Raw genomic sequence first — 15,607 nt, forward strand, 5'->3', positions numbered from 1 at the left:
CTAGATAGAATCTGAGCTGTCTGTGCACATCTAGAGAGAGCAAAGAATCCTTTCCCCTTGTTCTGTGGATTAGAAAAAAGGGTGTTGAAATTAATGCTTTAGTTGAGAGCCACACTGGACACCACCTTGGGCATGAAGGTTGGTTTACTTCTGAGGGATACCCTGTTTGCATGTAAGACGATGAAGGGTTTCACAGCCATGAGTGCTTGCAGCTCACAGACTCTTCTGGCTGAAGTGATGGCCAAAAGGAATGCCGTCTTCCAGGAGAGAAATTTTAGCTGTGCAAAAGAAGCTGGTTCGAAAGGAGGCAGGGTGAGCTTTTCCAATATGAAGTTAAGGTCCCAAGCTGGTGTTGGTGCCCTTCTTGATGGCCTCAATTTGCTAGCCGCTCTTAGGAGCTGTTTGACCAGGGGGTGTGAGAAAAGGGGCTACTCAGTGGGAAAATGAGCAGAAATAGCAGAGGCATAAATTTTTATAGAGGAGAAAGAGAGGCCACTTTGTAGTAGGTCAGCTAAGTAATCCAGGATGAGAGGGAGGGAGGGCTGTGCCGTATTGTCTCCCTTAGCCTGGATCCAGGTACAGAACCTTTTCTATTTATTAGCATAAGACTTTCTGGTGCTAGGGCGTTTGGCCTCACGGATAACATCCAGAACCTGCTTACTGAGATTGGCAGATTGGTTTGGGGTTAGGGAATAAGCCAAGCTGCAAACTGAGTGTCTGCAATTGTGGATAGGTTTGGAAAATGCCATGGGGTAGCGGGGACAAGCTGCGCAGCAAGGGGTACCAGTGCTGCCAGGGCCAGTCTGGAGCTATAAGAATGATCCTTGGTTTTCCCTCCCTTATTTTGAGCAGTACCCTGGGGATGAGAGGTAGGGGAGGAAAGGCATAGACAGATAAGAGTGACCCAGGGGAAGGACAGGGCATCCACTTTCCAAGCCATGCAGTGATGCTCTCTGGTGCAGAATTTGCTGACCAGATAGCTGATGTGGGAGGCAAAGAGGTCGACCTTCGGGGGTTCCCAATTTCTGAGATATTAGGATGAAGGTACTTCTGTTGAGTTGCCACTCGTGTGGGTCCAGAAGATTTCTGCTTAAATGGTCTGGCAGAGAGCTGAGAGCGCCTGGTAGGAATTGTGCTAACAGGTGTAGTTGCATGGCAGAGGCTGCGTGCCAAAGGGTCATGGCCAGCCTGCATAGAGGGCAGGAATGAGTCCTTCCCTGTTTGTTGATGTACCATAGCACAGTGGTGTTGTCTGTTTTGATCAGGAGAGTCCATGAAGAGAGAAAAGGCTTGAAAGCTATCAAGGTGTGCTGCACAGCTATCATCTCTTTTTGACTGATGTGCAGAGGGATTTGGTGTGGGCTCCATTGGCCATGCATGCACCTGCCGTCCAGGTGTGCACCCCAAGCACAGTCTGATGCATCTGTGGTGAGGGTCTGAGTTTCCAGGTCTTGAGAGTGTTGGCACTAAAGGCTCTTTAGGTAGCAGTGAAGTTTCCTCATATGCAGTCTGGCATATGGAATGAGTAGTATGCAAAATGCCATGAACCCCAGAGCTTGCAGGATCTTCCTTGCAGTTAGCTGGGGCCTGGTGGCTAGTGGAGAGAAGTAGCCTGTCAGGAAAATTTGTTTCTCTGGAGTATGGTATGCCATCTGGGATGCTGTGTCTAGACTTGCTCCCAGGAAGATTATCCTCTGGGTGGGCACCTGTTTGGATTTCTTTTCGTTGACTGTGTACCCCAGGGAAGTCAGTAGGGTCTTTACAAAGGCCAGGTGATTGAGCAGCTTTTCCTGGCTGTCTGCCTGAATAAGGCAGTCATCTATGTATGGGTACATTTGAATATTTCTTTGTCTGCAAAAGGCAATGGCCGGAGCCAGACATTTTGTTAAAACTCTGGGAGCAGTAGATAAGCCAAAGAGAAGCACAGAGAACTGAAAGTGTTGAGATCCTGCCCTGAAGCAGAGATATTTCCTGCATGATTTCCTGATAGGAATGTGGAGGTAGGCCTCTTTTAGATCTAGGGTGGCTAGCCAAGCGTCCTTGGAGAGCATGAGTAGCAGCTGCTGGATGGTGAGCATTTTGAATTTTGGGATCACCAGGAAGGTGTTTAGAATGGATAGACTGAGGATGGGGCACCAGAAAAATTCTTGGCCTATGTGTTCTGCGGGAACGTGCACTACTGCCCTCATAGAGAGCAGGGAAAGGATTTGCTTTTGTGCCTCTGCCCACTGATTTGGTGGTAGGTCTGGGAACCCTTTTAGGGTTAGAAGGGTGTGGAAGGAAAATTTGTAACCCTGAGACACAATGTTCAGAACCCAGTGGTCCTTGGTAATGGCGACCCAGGTGCTTGAGCGAAAGGAGAGTTTTCCTCCTACGGGTAAGTGAAGGTAGGCAGAGGGAGGTGGTGGAGAAGGGGAGTCATTGTGAGTTCTTACCATAAGGGGGGGGGGCTTAGAACTTCCTGGTTTTGAAGTGGAGGTAGTCCACTGCTTAGATCTCTGCATTCCCTGGGGCTGCTGTCTGGGGCGTCTGCTTCCATGGGGCCTAGGCTGGGCCGGTTTACTGGGAGCAGGAAAGAACCAGTGTTTGGAGGTACAATGCCTGCAGAACTTAGGGGGCTGGACCTGCAAAAAATCCTTATGTGTTTGCATAGATTTTGCTTTTTCTTCCATCTTTTTAAGACCTCTTCTGCCTTAGTGCCAAATAAGTTACCTTTGTGCAGATTTGACATGGTCTGGCAAGGGCTGTTCCTTAAGCCATGCATGTCTTCTAATAACAGATCCAGTGACTGCTTCCCTGCAAGAAGCTTCTAGGTCATCAAAACTACAGTGCAAGGTGTGTTTAGTTACTTGACTTGCAGAATGCATTAACTCTTGCAAATCTTTAGATTCTGCCCAAGCAGGAAAGAAAGCCATTTTCTGTTTAAGGAGTTCCAAGGTATGTTGCTGAAATTTCAGCATACGGAACTGACAATTTAGTGCCCTGATAGCAAGAGTAGCAGAGGTGTATACTTTTTTACCCCATCTGTCCAATGCTTGGAAATCCCTGTCTGAGGGAGATTCTTAGTAGAGGTAGCTTTAATCCCTTTTGTCCCTTGAGAAATGACCTCAGGGTCAGCTGTAGAATTTTTAAAAATATATTTGTGAGTTAGGGACTCTATAGTACCTGTCTGGTTTTCTGGGAGCAGGAGGAAGGACATCAGGAGTCATGCTGGATTTGAGGAAAACATCCTCCATAACATCCAGGACTGGGGGTATGGCCAAGGGTCTGTGTTGTGGAAGATCTAGGAATTCCCAGAGTCTCTTTTTAGACTGAGGGTAGTCCTGACTCTCCCACTGGAAATGCTTCCCTAAGGTATGCAGGGTTTCCCCAAAGGAAAACTCATCTGGGGGAGAGGCTGAAGAAATGTAATCTTCTGCATCAGAATCTTCATACGTGGAGAGAGGTTGCATGTCTTCATATTCAGGTGCATCACATTCATCTGAGTCTTGTTCAGACAAAACTACAGGAGACAGATCTCTTTTCCTTTTGGATGGGGTAACTTGGCTTCCCCTAAATCAGCATGCTAGGCCTTCCACCATTTTAAGCATTTGAGACTGAGGCAAGGTAGCAGGGGGCCTGAGAAACACGGCAGTTTTAAAAGAAAGTACAGTTGTGTACACTTACATAAATGTAGATCTTAGAGTGTATTCATTGTTGCAGTCATCACACTTGGGTTATCCTGCTAGGGGTAGCCCTTAGTCGGCCTGAATACCAGAGGTTTAGTATTTCTGTGTCAGTTGCTGTCGATCCAGGACTGACGTCAGGTCATCAGTGGTATAAAAACAGGCAGCTGATGCCATTACATCAGTTTTTCTTGCCCCAAATGTGAGGAGCCAAGTTATGGTGGAATAACACCACCAGTAGAAAGCAAATACCAATAGCCCTGTAAAGAGTGAGGAAGAGAGAGAGAGACACACAAGGGGCTGGAGGGTGGAAAACCAGGACTGCAACAATGAATACACTTGAACATCTACGTTTATGTTAAGTGTACACAACTGTACTATGTTCTTCGTGTTTCACTGTTGCAGTCATCACACTTGGGTTGACTCCCAAAGCTGAAGAATGGTTGGAGGCACTCGCGAAGAGTTGGGGCTGGCTAGTATGCCCTGCAGGACTGCGGTTGCAAAGCCTGCCCTGGATTTGGAAAAGATAGGCAGGTGGTAATGTTTGGTGAAGGTATGAACAGAACTCCAAGTTACAGCTTCCAGGATGTCCCTGGTAGAGACCCCTCTGAGAAAGGCTGCCGAGGCTGAAGTTGCCCTAGTGGAATGTGTTCTTACCCCCTGTAGGGGTGGTTTTCCATGGTGTTTAACAGAAATGGATACAGTGTGCTATCCATTTAGAGATGGTTTGCTTTGATATGGCCTTGCCCTTTGACCCTGGTGCAAAGCTTAGTAGTAACTGGTCAGATTTCCTAAAGAGCTTAGTCCTAGCCAAGTAGAATCTAAGCTGTCTGTGCACATCTAAAGAGTGCAGGATCCTTTCCCCCTTACTTTGAGGTTTTAGGGGAAAAGGTGGGCAAATGAATAGATTGGTTGAGAGCCACACTGGACACCACTTTAGGCATGAAAGTTGGGTTAGTCCTGAGGGACCCTGCCAGCATGAAAAATGATGAAGGGTTTCACAACCATAAGTGATTGTAGCTCAGACACTCTTCTAGCTGAAGTGATGCCCAGAAGCAAGGCTGTTTTCCAAGAGAGGAATTTTAACTCTGCTGAAGCTGCAAGCTCAAAGGGGGGTAGCGTGAGCTTTTCTAACACAAAGTTATGGTCCGAAGCAGGGGTAGCGGCTATTCTTGGTGGTCTTAAATTGTTAGCCCCTCTCAGGAACTGCTTGATGAGAGGGTGTGAAAAGAGAGGTGTCTCAGTGCTGTAATGTGCAGAAATGGCAGAGGCATGGATTTTAATGGAAGAGAAGGACAGGCCCCTGTGGAGCAGGTCTGATAGGTAATCCAGGTTGAGATGCAAGAAAGGCTGTGATGGGTCAACTCCTTTAGTCTGGATCCAGGAACAATACTTTTTCCACTTGCCAGCATATGATTTTCTAGTGCTGGGTCGTCTGGCTTCACGTATAACATCCAGGACCTGCTTGCTTAGGCTGGCCACTGGAGGAAAAGTCAAGGAATAAGCCAGCCTGCCAGGTTCAGGGTCTGCAATTGTGGATGCCAGAACTCTCCCTCCTGCTGAGTCAGGAGAGTTAGAATCTGAGGGAGGTGCCATGGAGGCAATGGTGACAGACGGTAATGGGTACCAGTGTTGGCGTGGCCAGTCTGGGGCAATCAGGGCTGCCCTTTGTCTTCCTTCCTTATTTTGAGTAATACTCTTATAAGAAGAGGTAGAGGGGGAAATGCATAGATTGAGAGGTTTACCCATTGGAAGGATAGGGCATCCACTCTTCAGGCCTTGCTGTGAGGTTCCCTGGGGCAGAATTTGCTGAGCTAGTGGTTGTGGGGGGAGGCAAATAGGTCTACCTTCGGGGTACCCCATTTCTGGGTCAGAAAGCTGAAGGTGTTGTGGTTTTGATTAGTAGAGGACCGAGAGAGTAGGGATCTGAAAACTGTCAGAGCGTGCAGTACAGCTAGCATCTCTTTTTGGTTGATGTGCAGATGAATTTGATTTGGGCTCCAGTGGCCCTGAATGCACCTGCCATCCATGTGTGCACCCCAGGCATAGTCTGATGCGTCTGTTTTTAGGGTCTGGGTGGCATGGGGTTGTGAAAAGTAGAGTCCCTTGTTGTGGTTGCATGCTGCTGCCCACCAAAGAAAATCTTTCCTTAGACAAGGTATCATAGGTATAATAGTTCCCAGGTCTTGAGAATGTTGACACCAAATGCTTTTTAAGGACCACTGAAGTTTCCTCATATGCAATCTGGCATATGGAATTAGTAGAAGGCAGGAGGCCATGAACCCTAGAGCTTGCAGGATTTTCCTTGTGGATAACTGGGTTCTGGTGGTCAGTTGAGAGCAGCAGCCCATCAGATAGGCTTGTTTTTCTGGAGTAAGGAATGCCACCTGGGATGCTGTGTCCAGGCTTGCTCCCAGGAATAAATTTTTTTGACTGGGGGCTAGTTTGGATTTCTTTTCGTTGATAGTGTACCCCAATGAGGTTGGTAGGTCCTTTACAAATGTCAGGTGCTGCAACAGCTTTTCCTGTCTGCCTGAATCAAGCCGTCGTCCAAGTAGGGGTAAATTTGAATATTTCTTTGTCTGCAGTAAGCAATGGCTGGAGCCAAGCATTTTATGAAAACTCTTGGAGTAGTGGATAAGCCAAAGGGAAGTGCAGAGAACTGATGATGCACAGATTCTGCCCTGAAACGCAGATATTTCCTGCAGGAGTCTCTGACTGGGATATGCAGATAGGCCTCTTTTAGGTCTAGGGTGGCTAACCAGGCACCTTTGGACAGCATTGGGAGAAGCTGCTGTAGGGTGAGTATTCTGAATTTTGGTACCACCAGGAAGGTGTTTAGAATGGATAGATCTAAGATTGGGCGCCAGGTGCTCCCTTTTCTGGGTACCAGGAAAAGTCTGGAATAGAAACCTTGGCCTATCCTGCAGGAACAGGTTGAATTGCCCTCATTTAGAGCAAGGAATGAACTTGGTTTTGTGCCTCTGCCCACTGGTTTGTAGGAAGATCTGGGAACCCTTTTGGGGCTGGTAGCATGTGGAAATAAAATTTGTACCCCTGGGACACTATGTTGAGGACCCATCGATTATTGTTGATGGAGGCCCAGTTTTTTGCATGGGAGGCAAGTTTTCCTCCTAGGGATAGGAGTAGATAGGCAGAGGTGAGAGGTGGAGTTGAGAAGTCATTGTGAATTCTTTCCATAACAGGGTGGCTTAGCACTCCCTGTTTTAGACGTAGAGTTACTCCATTGCTTAGATCTCTGCATACCCTAAGACTGCTGTCTGGGGGGGTCTGCTTCCCCTAGGTATAGTCTGAGGTGGCCTTGAGGGGGCTGGAAGGACCAATGTTTTGAGGGGAAATGCCTACTGAATCTTGGAGGCTGGACTTGCAAAAAGTATTTAACTGTCTACAAAGACTTAGCTTTTTCTTCCATCTTTTTCAAAACCTCTTCTTCTCAGGTGCCAAACAGATTGTCTTTATTCAGTGGTGCGTCCGATAATTTTGATTTGACATGGTCTAGCAAGGTCTGTTCCTTAAGCCAAGCATGCCTTCTAAGTACAGAACCTGTGACTGCTGCCCTGCAGGATGCTTCTAGGGCGTCAAACCCACATTGCATAGTATGCTTACTGACTTGGCTTGCAAATACAGAAGCTCCTGTAACTCTTTATTTTCTGCACAGTCAGGGAAGGTAGATTATTTTTGTTTAAAAAGTTCCATAGTATGTTGCTGGTATTTCAGCATGTGGAACTGACAATTTAAAGCTCTAATGGCAAGAGTTGCAGAGGTGTATACTTTTTTAGCCCATCTGTCTAAAGCTTGGGAATCCCTGTCTGAAGGGGTGGGATTCTTAGCTGTGGCTGCTTTTATTCCTTTAGGTCCTTAGGAGATGACCTCTGGGGTCAGCAGTAGGATTTTTGAAAATAAATTTGTGTGAGTCAGGGACTCTGTAGTACCTGTCAGGTTTCCTGGGAGCAGGAGGTAGAGTATCAAGAGTTAGACTGGACTCCACAAAAACATCATCCACAACATCCAGAACAGAAAGACTAGCCAAGGGTCTGTGCTGTGGTAAATCTAAAAATTCCAGAAGTCTCTTTTTGGACTGAGGATAATCCTGACATTCCCAATGGAATTGCTCTCTCAAGGTATGTAAGGCTTTCCCCAAAAGAAAAATCCTCTGGAGGAGAGGCAGAAGGAATGGATTCCTCTGCATCTGAATCCTCGTAAGCAGATAAGGGCATGTCTTCATAATCAGAAACCTCAGAGTCATTGGACTCCTGGTCAGATAAAGCTGCTGGGGACAAGTCCTTTTCCTTTTAGCAGAGGTAGGCTGGCTTCGCCTAATGAGCATGATAAGGTCTTTTGCCATTTTAAGCATCTGAGATGGAGGCAAGGAAGCAGGCGCTTGAGTTTTGGTCGTCTGTTTTTTAGGCGGAGTTCGTACTCTGGGTCTTAGAAACTCAGTAGTTTTAGAAAGAATTGAAGATGCGAAAGTAGTAGTCTGTTTGTGTCTAATATTGGTAGTGCGAAGAACTTCCTCAGAAGCCAATGCCTGGCACTGCGGCTCCGGATCCATCCAAGGTAGAGACATATGCAGGTTCCGTAGTCAAAGAAGAGTTTCTCGGCATACCGACTCTGAATGGGTCTCGGTAGCGGCCTGCGAATCCACAGATGCAGGCATCAGGGGCTGCGAAAGCGCCTCACTGAGTACCAGCGAACTGGCAACTAGCTTAACAAAAGTGTCGTTGGCAGTTTTGGACCTGTGCGGTCTGTCTCTGTCTTTATCCTTATGTTTTTTCAGAAGATCGGTAGTCGGACGGCTTACTGAAGCCATTTCGGAATACGGAGATCGAGAGCAAAAGAATTTAGCTACGATAAGCGCCAGATGACGTATAGTTCTGGAATTGAACAAAGCACAAAACCGACAGCGAGGGACGTCGTGGTCTGGGCCTAAAGAGGTGATGCACTAAGAATGGAAATCTCGGTGTGGTATTTGCTTTCCATAGGCGAGACAATTGTTAACTTTTTCTGACATCGGTCAGAGCAAGAAAAAAGGATCCCCAATGGGGTACTTAGCTTTAGAAGACTTCAACTTCAGAACCGAAAACTCAGGAAGCGGATGATCGGCACTCATGCGAACTGCTTCTGCTTAGGGCTCCTCAGCAAGAAGACTGATGTAATGGCACTGGCTGCCTGTTTTTATACCACTGATGACCTGACGTCAGTCCTGGAGTGACAGAACCGACTCAAACACTAAGCCTCTGGTATTCAGGCTGACTGAGGGCTACCCATGGCAGGATAACCCAAGTGTGATGACTGCAACAGTGAAACAAAGAACATCGATAATGGTGAAAGAAGACATCGGTTTGTGTCGAGATTCAGTAGTGTGAAGGCCTTCCTCGGAAGCCAGTGCCTGCTCAGTAGCTCCGGAACCATCAAAGGTTGAGACGACCGCAGGATCCTTAGTCAAAGAGTTTTGCGGCATACCGGACTCCGAAAGGGTCTCGGTAGCAGCCTGCAAATCAACAGAAGTGGGCATTAATGGCTGCGAAAGCACCTCACTGAGTACCGCAGAACTGACGACTAGCTTAACGGAAGCATCGTTGGTATGTTTGGACCTGTGTGGTCTGTCTCTGTCTTTATCTTTACGTTTTTTTTTTCAGAAGATCTGTTGCCAGATGGCTTAACGAAACCATATCGAAATTAGAGGACTGTAAGCGAAAATATCTGGCTACAATAAGGGCCTGAAGATGGATAGTTCTGGCGTTGAACAAAGCACAGAAGCGACAATGAGGGACGTCATGGTCTGGGCCTAAACAAGTGACACAGTAAGAGTGGAAGTCTCGGTGTGGTATTTGTTTTCCACAGGCGAGACAATTAACTTTTTCTGACATTGGCTAGTGCAAGAAAAAAGGATCCTCAACAGGGTGCTTAGCTTCAACAGACTTCAACTTCAGTTCGGTAGATGAAACTCAGATAGCAGCTGACCGGCACTCATACGAATTGCTTCTGCTTCAGGCTCCATGGCAAGAAAGACTGAAGTAATGGCGTCAGCTGCCTTACTTTATACTACTGACGACCTGACGTCAGTCCTCAAGCGACAGCAACCGACGCAGAAATACTAAGTCTCTGGTATTCATCCCGGCCGAGGGCTACCCTGGCAGGGATAACCCAAATGTGATGACTGCAACAGTGAAACACTACGAACATCAAAGGCTGAGGTGAAAAGACTGAATAAATGACAGATTTGCATTTTATAACCCAAACAAGAAAACAGTTCACGTGTCACTCCTTAACTATAATGTGAATAGCGCTAACACCTCGGGTAACATTTATGCTTTTAAACTATGAGAAAAAGGAATTTCCTAGCAACACGTTCAAGGAGCTCAAGTGAATTGAGTAAAGCAGTAGAAAAAATTTGAAATGCTGGTAACAAAAGCACTTCCTGATCCAGAAATAATGCTATATGCATACCTGCACTGTTTGTTTTCTAAGCACAGACTTCAATTTCAAGAAAAAAAACAAGTACGGCTCAAAAAGCATGTATGGAAGTGATTCGCCCCTGTACAGTACTCCCTGAACTATAAGCCTTTTACCCAATATATACATTTTTTATATTTTTCCCTCAATAAAGACAATTTATGTGGTGACTTACATGGAATGCAAAAGATCACACCTAGTATAACAAATTTCTTGTTTTGAAGATTACATGCTGTGATATCTTTTAAGTTAATCAGGGGCACAGAACTGCCATAATTAAAATAAAGCATATTATTAAGGTCCAGGCAAACTAAGTGAATGGATGGGTGATAAAGATCTCATGTACAAGTCAACTGTCAAGTTTTCCTGGAATTCTAGAGACCAAAATTCTACCATTATCACAAATGGTCACCAGCGAAGGAGGGCCACATCATTAGCAAAGTTAAACCTGGTTAGTCAAATGCAGCACAATGAGATTTTTAGGGTACTGTGGAAACAAAAGCTATCAAAATGTAGAAAAACAGTTTCATTTAAGGTCATTAAGCCAAATATAAGAATATACCTTTATGAGAACATTCCATGTAAAACTGTAATCCCTGGGGCACAAAGAATAAACAGGCAGGTATGTTGGATGGGTAATAAAAAAATAAGTACGTTGAATAGTAGAGTGAAGACAGAGATATTACTCATGGCAGTAATGAAAAGAAATCTTTGCACACACCCAGTATTAAATCTCAGGCATACTGCACAATTAAATTATACCTTATGGGTGGTATTGTAAAGAGAAAAAATGGCAACTAGATTTCATTTTAAACTTGTATGTTCAGTTATTACAAACTTTAAAAAAACCTAACCGCAAATAGTTATTCTCACTTTTACATGACTTTCCATCACTGCCCAAGCTAAAACCAGAACGACAGCGACATGTGCGAGACTTGTGGTTACTGCCCAAAAGACAGATATCAGAGCATCCACCAGGTTTGCCGTACTGATCAGGCTCACAAGCATGGCTTCTCACTAGAAAAAAAAAAAACCAGAAAAAACGGGTTACTTTATGGACAGTAAGACAAAAATAAGGTATGTGACAAACTACAAACTAATTGTTCTGCTTATATTGCAAGAAAGCATAAGAACTTTATTAAGAAAGCCATCAACTACTGAATATATGACTAGGTACTCAGACATTTCAGGCAGTTGCTGAAAACATCACAGTCACATGTACAAAAACAAACCTTGCAACGTGTCTGTGTGTATTCTTTTAGTTTATTTTTACGTGCAACTACTTTACGTACTCATCAGGAATTCAATGTCAAAAGGTTCTGTATACGAGAACCAGAAACCTTTTCTTATCTCTTAGCTTACAATATGTACAACTACTTTAAAATGCTCAGCCAACACAAGAAAGACTTTACAGTCTCACAACTATGTAGTGACAACCTGCAACAATGAAAAAGTACAGCTGCATGTGGGCACTTAGCCATAGATGTTAAAAAACTGGAATAGTACTACAGAATACTGGATAAGGTAGATGAGAATAATTAACAGGCAAGTTTCAGTGCTATAACTCGCACCATATTTTTTTTTGATGATGATGACACCAAGGTTAAAGATTTTACCAATCAACTTAGTTTCAAGCCTAATGTTAACAGGAAAACATCCTTCCCAACAAACACCATCGAATGCAAAAGGAAGGTATAGATCTGTTCCTTTGTTAAAGCAAATAAGTAATACGCACAAACTATTAACCTAAACAGCTCAGCACTAATAAATAATCACAAAAATGTTCTGGTCCAAATCAAATATACAACATAAAGCAGGTCCAATTTACTGGCAGTACAAGGGGGCATGAGGGTGGCAGCCCCTCTGCAACAACATACTTTCGACCTTAACATCTACAGTTATGGTAAGCATCCTCACACAACTATCATGTTAATTATAAGGGTCACTACAGCAGGACACTCATAGGCCCATAGGTGTGTACTAGGCTAACAGCCACTCAGGACTTTTAAGACCAACTATGCATCTGAAATCTGACAGTTCTGGTACCACTTATAAGTGCAAGCAGGGGCTTGAGAGATTAAACATTTATAAGCACAGGCCTGGGAGATGAACCATCTAGAGGCTAACTATGTCAAAACCACGGACACATTTCCTGTTTCCCATCAAACTGTCCAAGCTGCACTTGAACTGTGTTAGGGAGAAACTCTGCTTCAGATGGATCGGGTGCCTGTTCCAGAGATGGGGTAGTCTCTGGGATGCGTACCTCTCACTCCAGCAGGTCCTATTTATATCACACGCAAGGTTTAAGTCTTTATAACAGATAATTCTAGTGATGTCTGTTTTGCAGACATGCAGGAGGTCCATCAGGGAGAGGTCATGCCTTGTATGTCAGGTATAGATCTTCCCTTCTTTGGGCTACGCTTGTAAGGGCTCCTGGGCCATTAGGCTAGTGCACACCTATGAACAGCCTGTAGGAGACAGAATACAGGGATAGGGCTTTGATGCAGTCTGCATAGGACATGTTACTTATGCCCTGTATTCTTTTACTGAGGAGTCTTGTACTCAATGACAGGTCTGAAGAATGATGAATATAGTGGAACAATGGCTTCCTTAGACCTACATGACATACCTTTGTTTATAAGTTGCACAACATACAATGACTTCCTCACTACTCTAGACACGTGATGGTCAAAGGCTGCATTACTGTCTGCGTAGGTCTCAGAGTCCGTGACTACTGGGTCGGCTCTTAGGGGTGTGTTATTAATATGATAGTTACCTGGGGTGGATGATTTCCTGAAGGACACTACTATGCATTTCCTGGCATTTAGTTTAAGTACATGGCTCTGACAAGTTCTTTGTCTGTGTCAGTCCTACCTTCAGAATATCAGTGTCAGTTAGGGATTCTACGACCGCTCCTAATTTGCAACTGTCTGCAAATTTGGTCAGATAGAGGCCCTTGACATTGGCCTTGACTTCAGAGAAGTAAATGCCAAAAAGTAGCAGTCCCAGGACTGATCCCTGACAGTCTCTGCTTGTGATTGGCGTCTTTGCAAAAATGGATTCCAAATCTAACTTCCTGGGTCTTTGCTGCAAGTCAGCTGGCTCTCCACCAGGTGACAAAGGTTTATACCTAACCTCTTAAATTTATCAACAATACCAGAGTCGGGTATCGTGTTCAATGCCTTGGCCAGGTTAAAGTAGGCACTGTGAACGATTTTGCCCTATTCCATTGCTTTAGTGGCCTTCTCAAAGAAGTCCACCAGGGTGAGTAGGCAAGACCTACCCTTGACAAAACCAAACTGGGTTGAGTCCAGTGTCTGGAGGTTTCCTGTGTCATTACTGATCATTTCCATGATTATTCTTTCCATGGCTTTGTGTGAGACTAGTGAGACATATGGGTCTGTTGTTGGACCATCTTTGTGCAGAGGGATGACTGCTGCTGTTCTCCATTTAGGTTCATAGGTAGATACTAGGCTATCTGCCCGAAGGCATTTATAAGCCTAGCCAGAATGTGTTGGCTTTCACCACCCCCTTAGATTAGTTCCCTGTGCCTCTGGCCAGCACAGCCATTGAAGTGATCCCTGGGGTAAACTTTCTGTTTCCCATCCACTCATCAAAGTTTCTCTTGAACAGGGTTAGTGAGGAGATCTGCCTAATGTAGACTGGAATCTTGTTCCAGAGCATGGGAAGTCTCTGGGGCAGAGATCTATCCCTCCAGCATGTCCTATTTATTGTTGTGGAGCGTGTGGCTCGAGGGGATATGGTTTTCTTTAGGTGGAGCATGTCCATCAATTCTGAGTTGGACATGGCCTTGTATGTCAGACAGCGATCACCTCTGAGTAGGCGGTATGCAACAGAGTACAGATGGAGTTTCTTTAGTTGAGCTGCATAGGGCATCTGGAGGATGATAGGTCATGCTCAAACCCGGAGCCTTTCTCCCCAGGCCTCCGCTAAAAATTGGCTTCTTTCCAAGTCAGACGTTCCCAGTTAACAAATGTTAAATAAATAAATATAAATAAATAAATCTGCTTGAGGCCAGTGATCCTCTTGGTGAGGTACTTCTGTGGTCTTTCCAGTTGTTGCAGGTGTCTTGTAAGGTACATCCCAAATGGGGCATTGTACTCTATGATGGGTCTGAAGAGTGATGCGTAGAGGGGCCCAATGACCTCTTTCGATCTGGATGCAAACCCTTTTATGATTAGGTGGGCCACATAGAAGGATTTTCTAACCACTTTGGCAATGTGATTATCAAAGGAGAGGTTACTATCTACTTGGGTCCCCAGATCCCTTATTACATCTTCCGTATTTAGGGGGCTCCCACCTATGTGGTAGTTTGTGGGTACTTTGTTTTTTTTCAAAGGGGATGACTATGCTCTTTTTTGGCATTTAGCTTGAAGCCATGGTTTTGACACCAGGTATCTGTCTCAGCGAGACCATTTTGGAGGATGTCTGTGTCAGCCGGAAAGTCAATTATAGCCCCAAGTTTGCAGTCGTCTGCGAACTTGGTCAGCCATAGTCCTGCTCTGCTTGCCTGTACTTCTGAGAAGTATATGTCGAAAAGGAGGGGTCCTAGGACTGAGCCCTGGGAAACGCCACTTGTAACCGGTTTAGAGTCAGACCTAGCTCCCGTAACTCTTACCATGTGGGTTCTGTCCGTGAGCCAGTTGGCAACGCATCTCGTGATGTAGGGGTTTATGTTCAGGCTGTTGAGCTTGTCTATAACACCTGAGTGGGGAATAGTGTCGAAGGCCTTTGCGAAGTCCAGGTAGGGCTGTGTGGACCACCTTTCCCTTGTCTATAGCCTTGGTAACTGTCTCAAAGATGTCCACCAGGTTTAGGAGGCATGACCTGCCCTTAAAGCCGAACTGGGTAGGGTCTAGTGTTTCGAGGTGTCCAATGTCTCTGTTAATGAGATCCATGATGATGCGCTCCATAGCTTTGCAGGCCAAGCTAGTCAGGCTTATAGGGTGATAGTTCCAAGGGTCCGTTGTGGCTCCACCTTTGTGGAGCGGAATAACCGTTGCTGTGTACCCCTCTGTGGACACATAGCCTGTAGAGAGGCTGAGTTTAAACAGTGTGTTTAGGTGAGGGGTTAGTTAATCTTTGAGCTCATGTAGGGCGCAGCCTGGGACACCGTCTGGTCCCACTGATGTTGTGTTTTTGGCTTTGGAGAGGGCTGTTTTAATCTGAGTGTCTGTGATTTGTCAGACACAAAGCCTGTTTGGAGGCTACTGTTAAATAGCAATTCCAGAGGGCCTGATAGGTCATGTCTCATGCTATGTAGAAGGCAACCTGGGATACTGTCCAGGCCCAGTGATGGGAGTACTCTTGTCTTTAAAGAGATCATTGAGAACTTCTTCCCTAGTGATAGTAGGGGTAGTTATAACTCCTTTAGGAGGCTGAAGGGGAGAGAATGTTAGAGCTGAATGTGTCTGTCAGTATGTTTGGTATATCGTTTGGCTCAG

General features: G+C 45.3%; 1 protein-coding gene across 1 annotated transcript in view; it reads right to left on the minus strand.

Annotated features, from left to right (window-relative positions):
• The window catches only part of LRP1 (LDL receptor related protein 1), a 2,772,300-nt gene that overhangs the window by 1,887,060 nt on the left and 869,633 nt on the right, over positions 1 to 15,607 (minus strand). The window contains exon 10 of the mRNA XM_044083629.1: positions 11,016 to 11,159. Coding sequence (XP_043939564.1) covers positions 11,016 to 11,159 — 144 coding nt within the window. The remainder of the gene's footprint in view (positions 1 to 11,015; positions 11,160 to 15,607) is intronic.

Source organism: Protopterus annectens, chromosome 9.part0 (assembly GCF_019279795.1).
Source record: "Protopterus annectens isolate FY-2018-M chromosome 9.part0, PAN1.0, whole genome shotgun sequence".
In the NCBI taxonomy this organism is placed as follows: Eukaryota; Metazoa; Chordata; order Ceratodontiformes; family Protopteridae; genus Protopterus; species Protopterus annectens.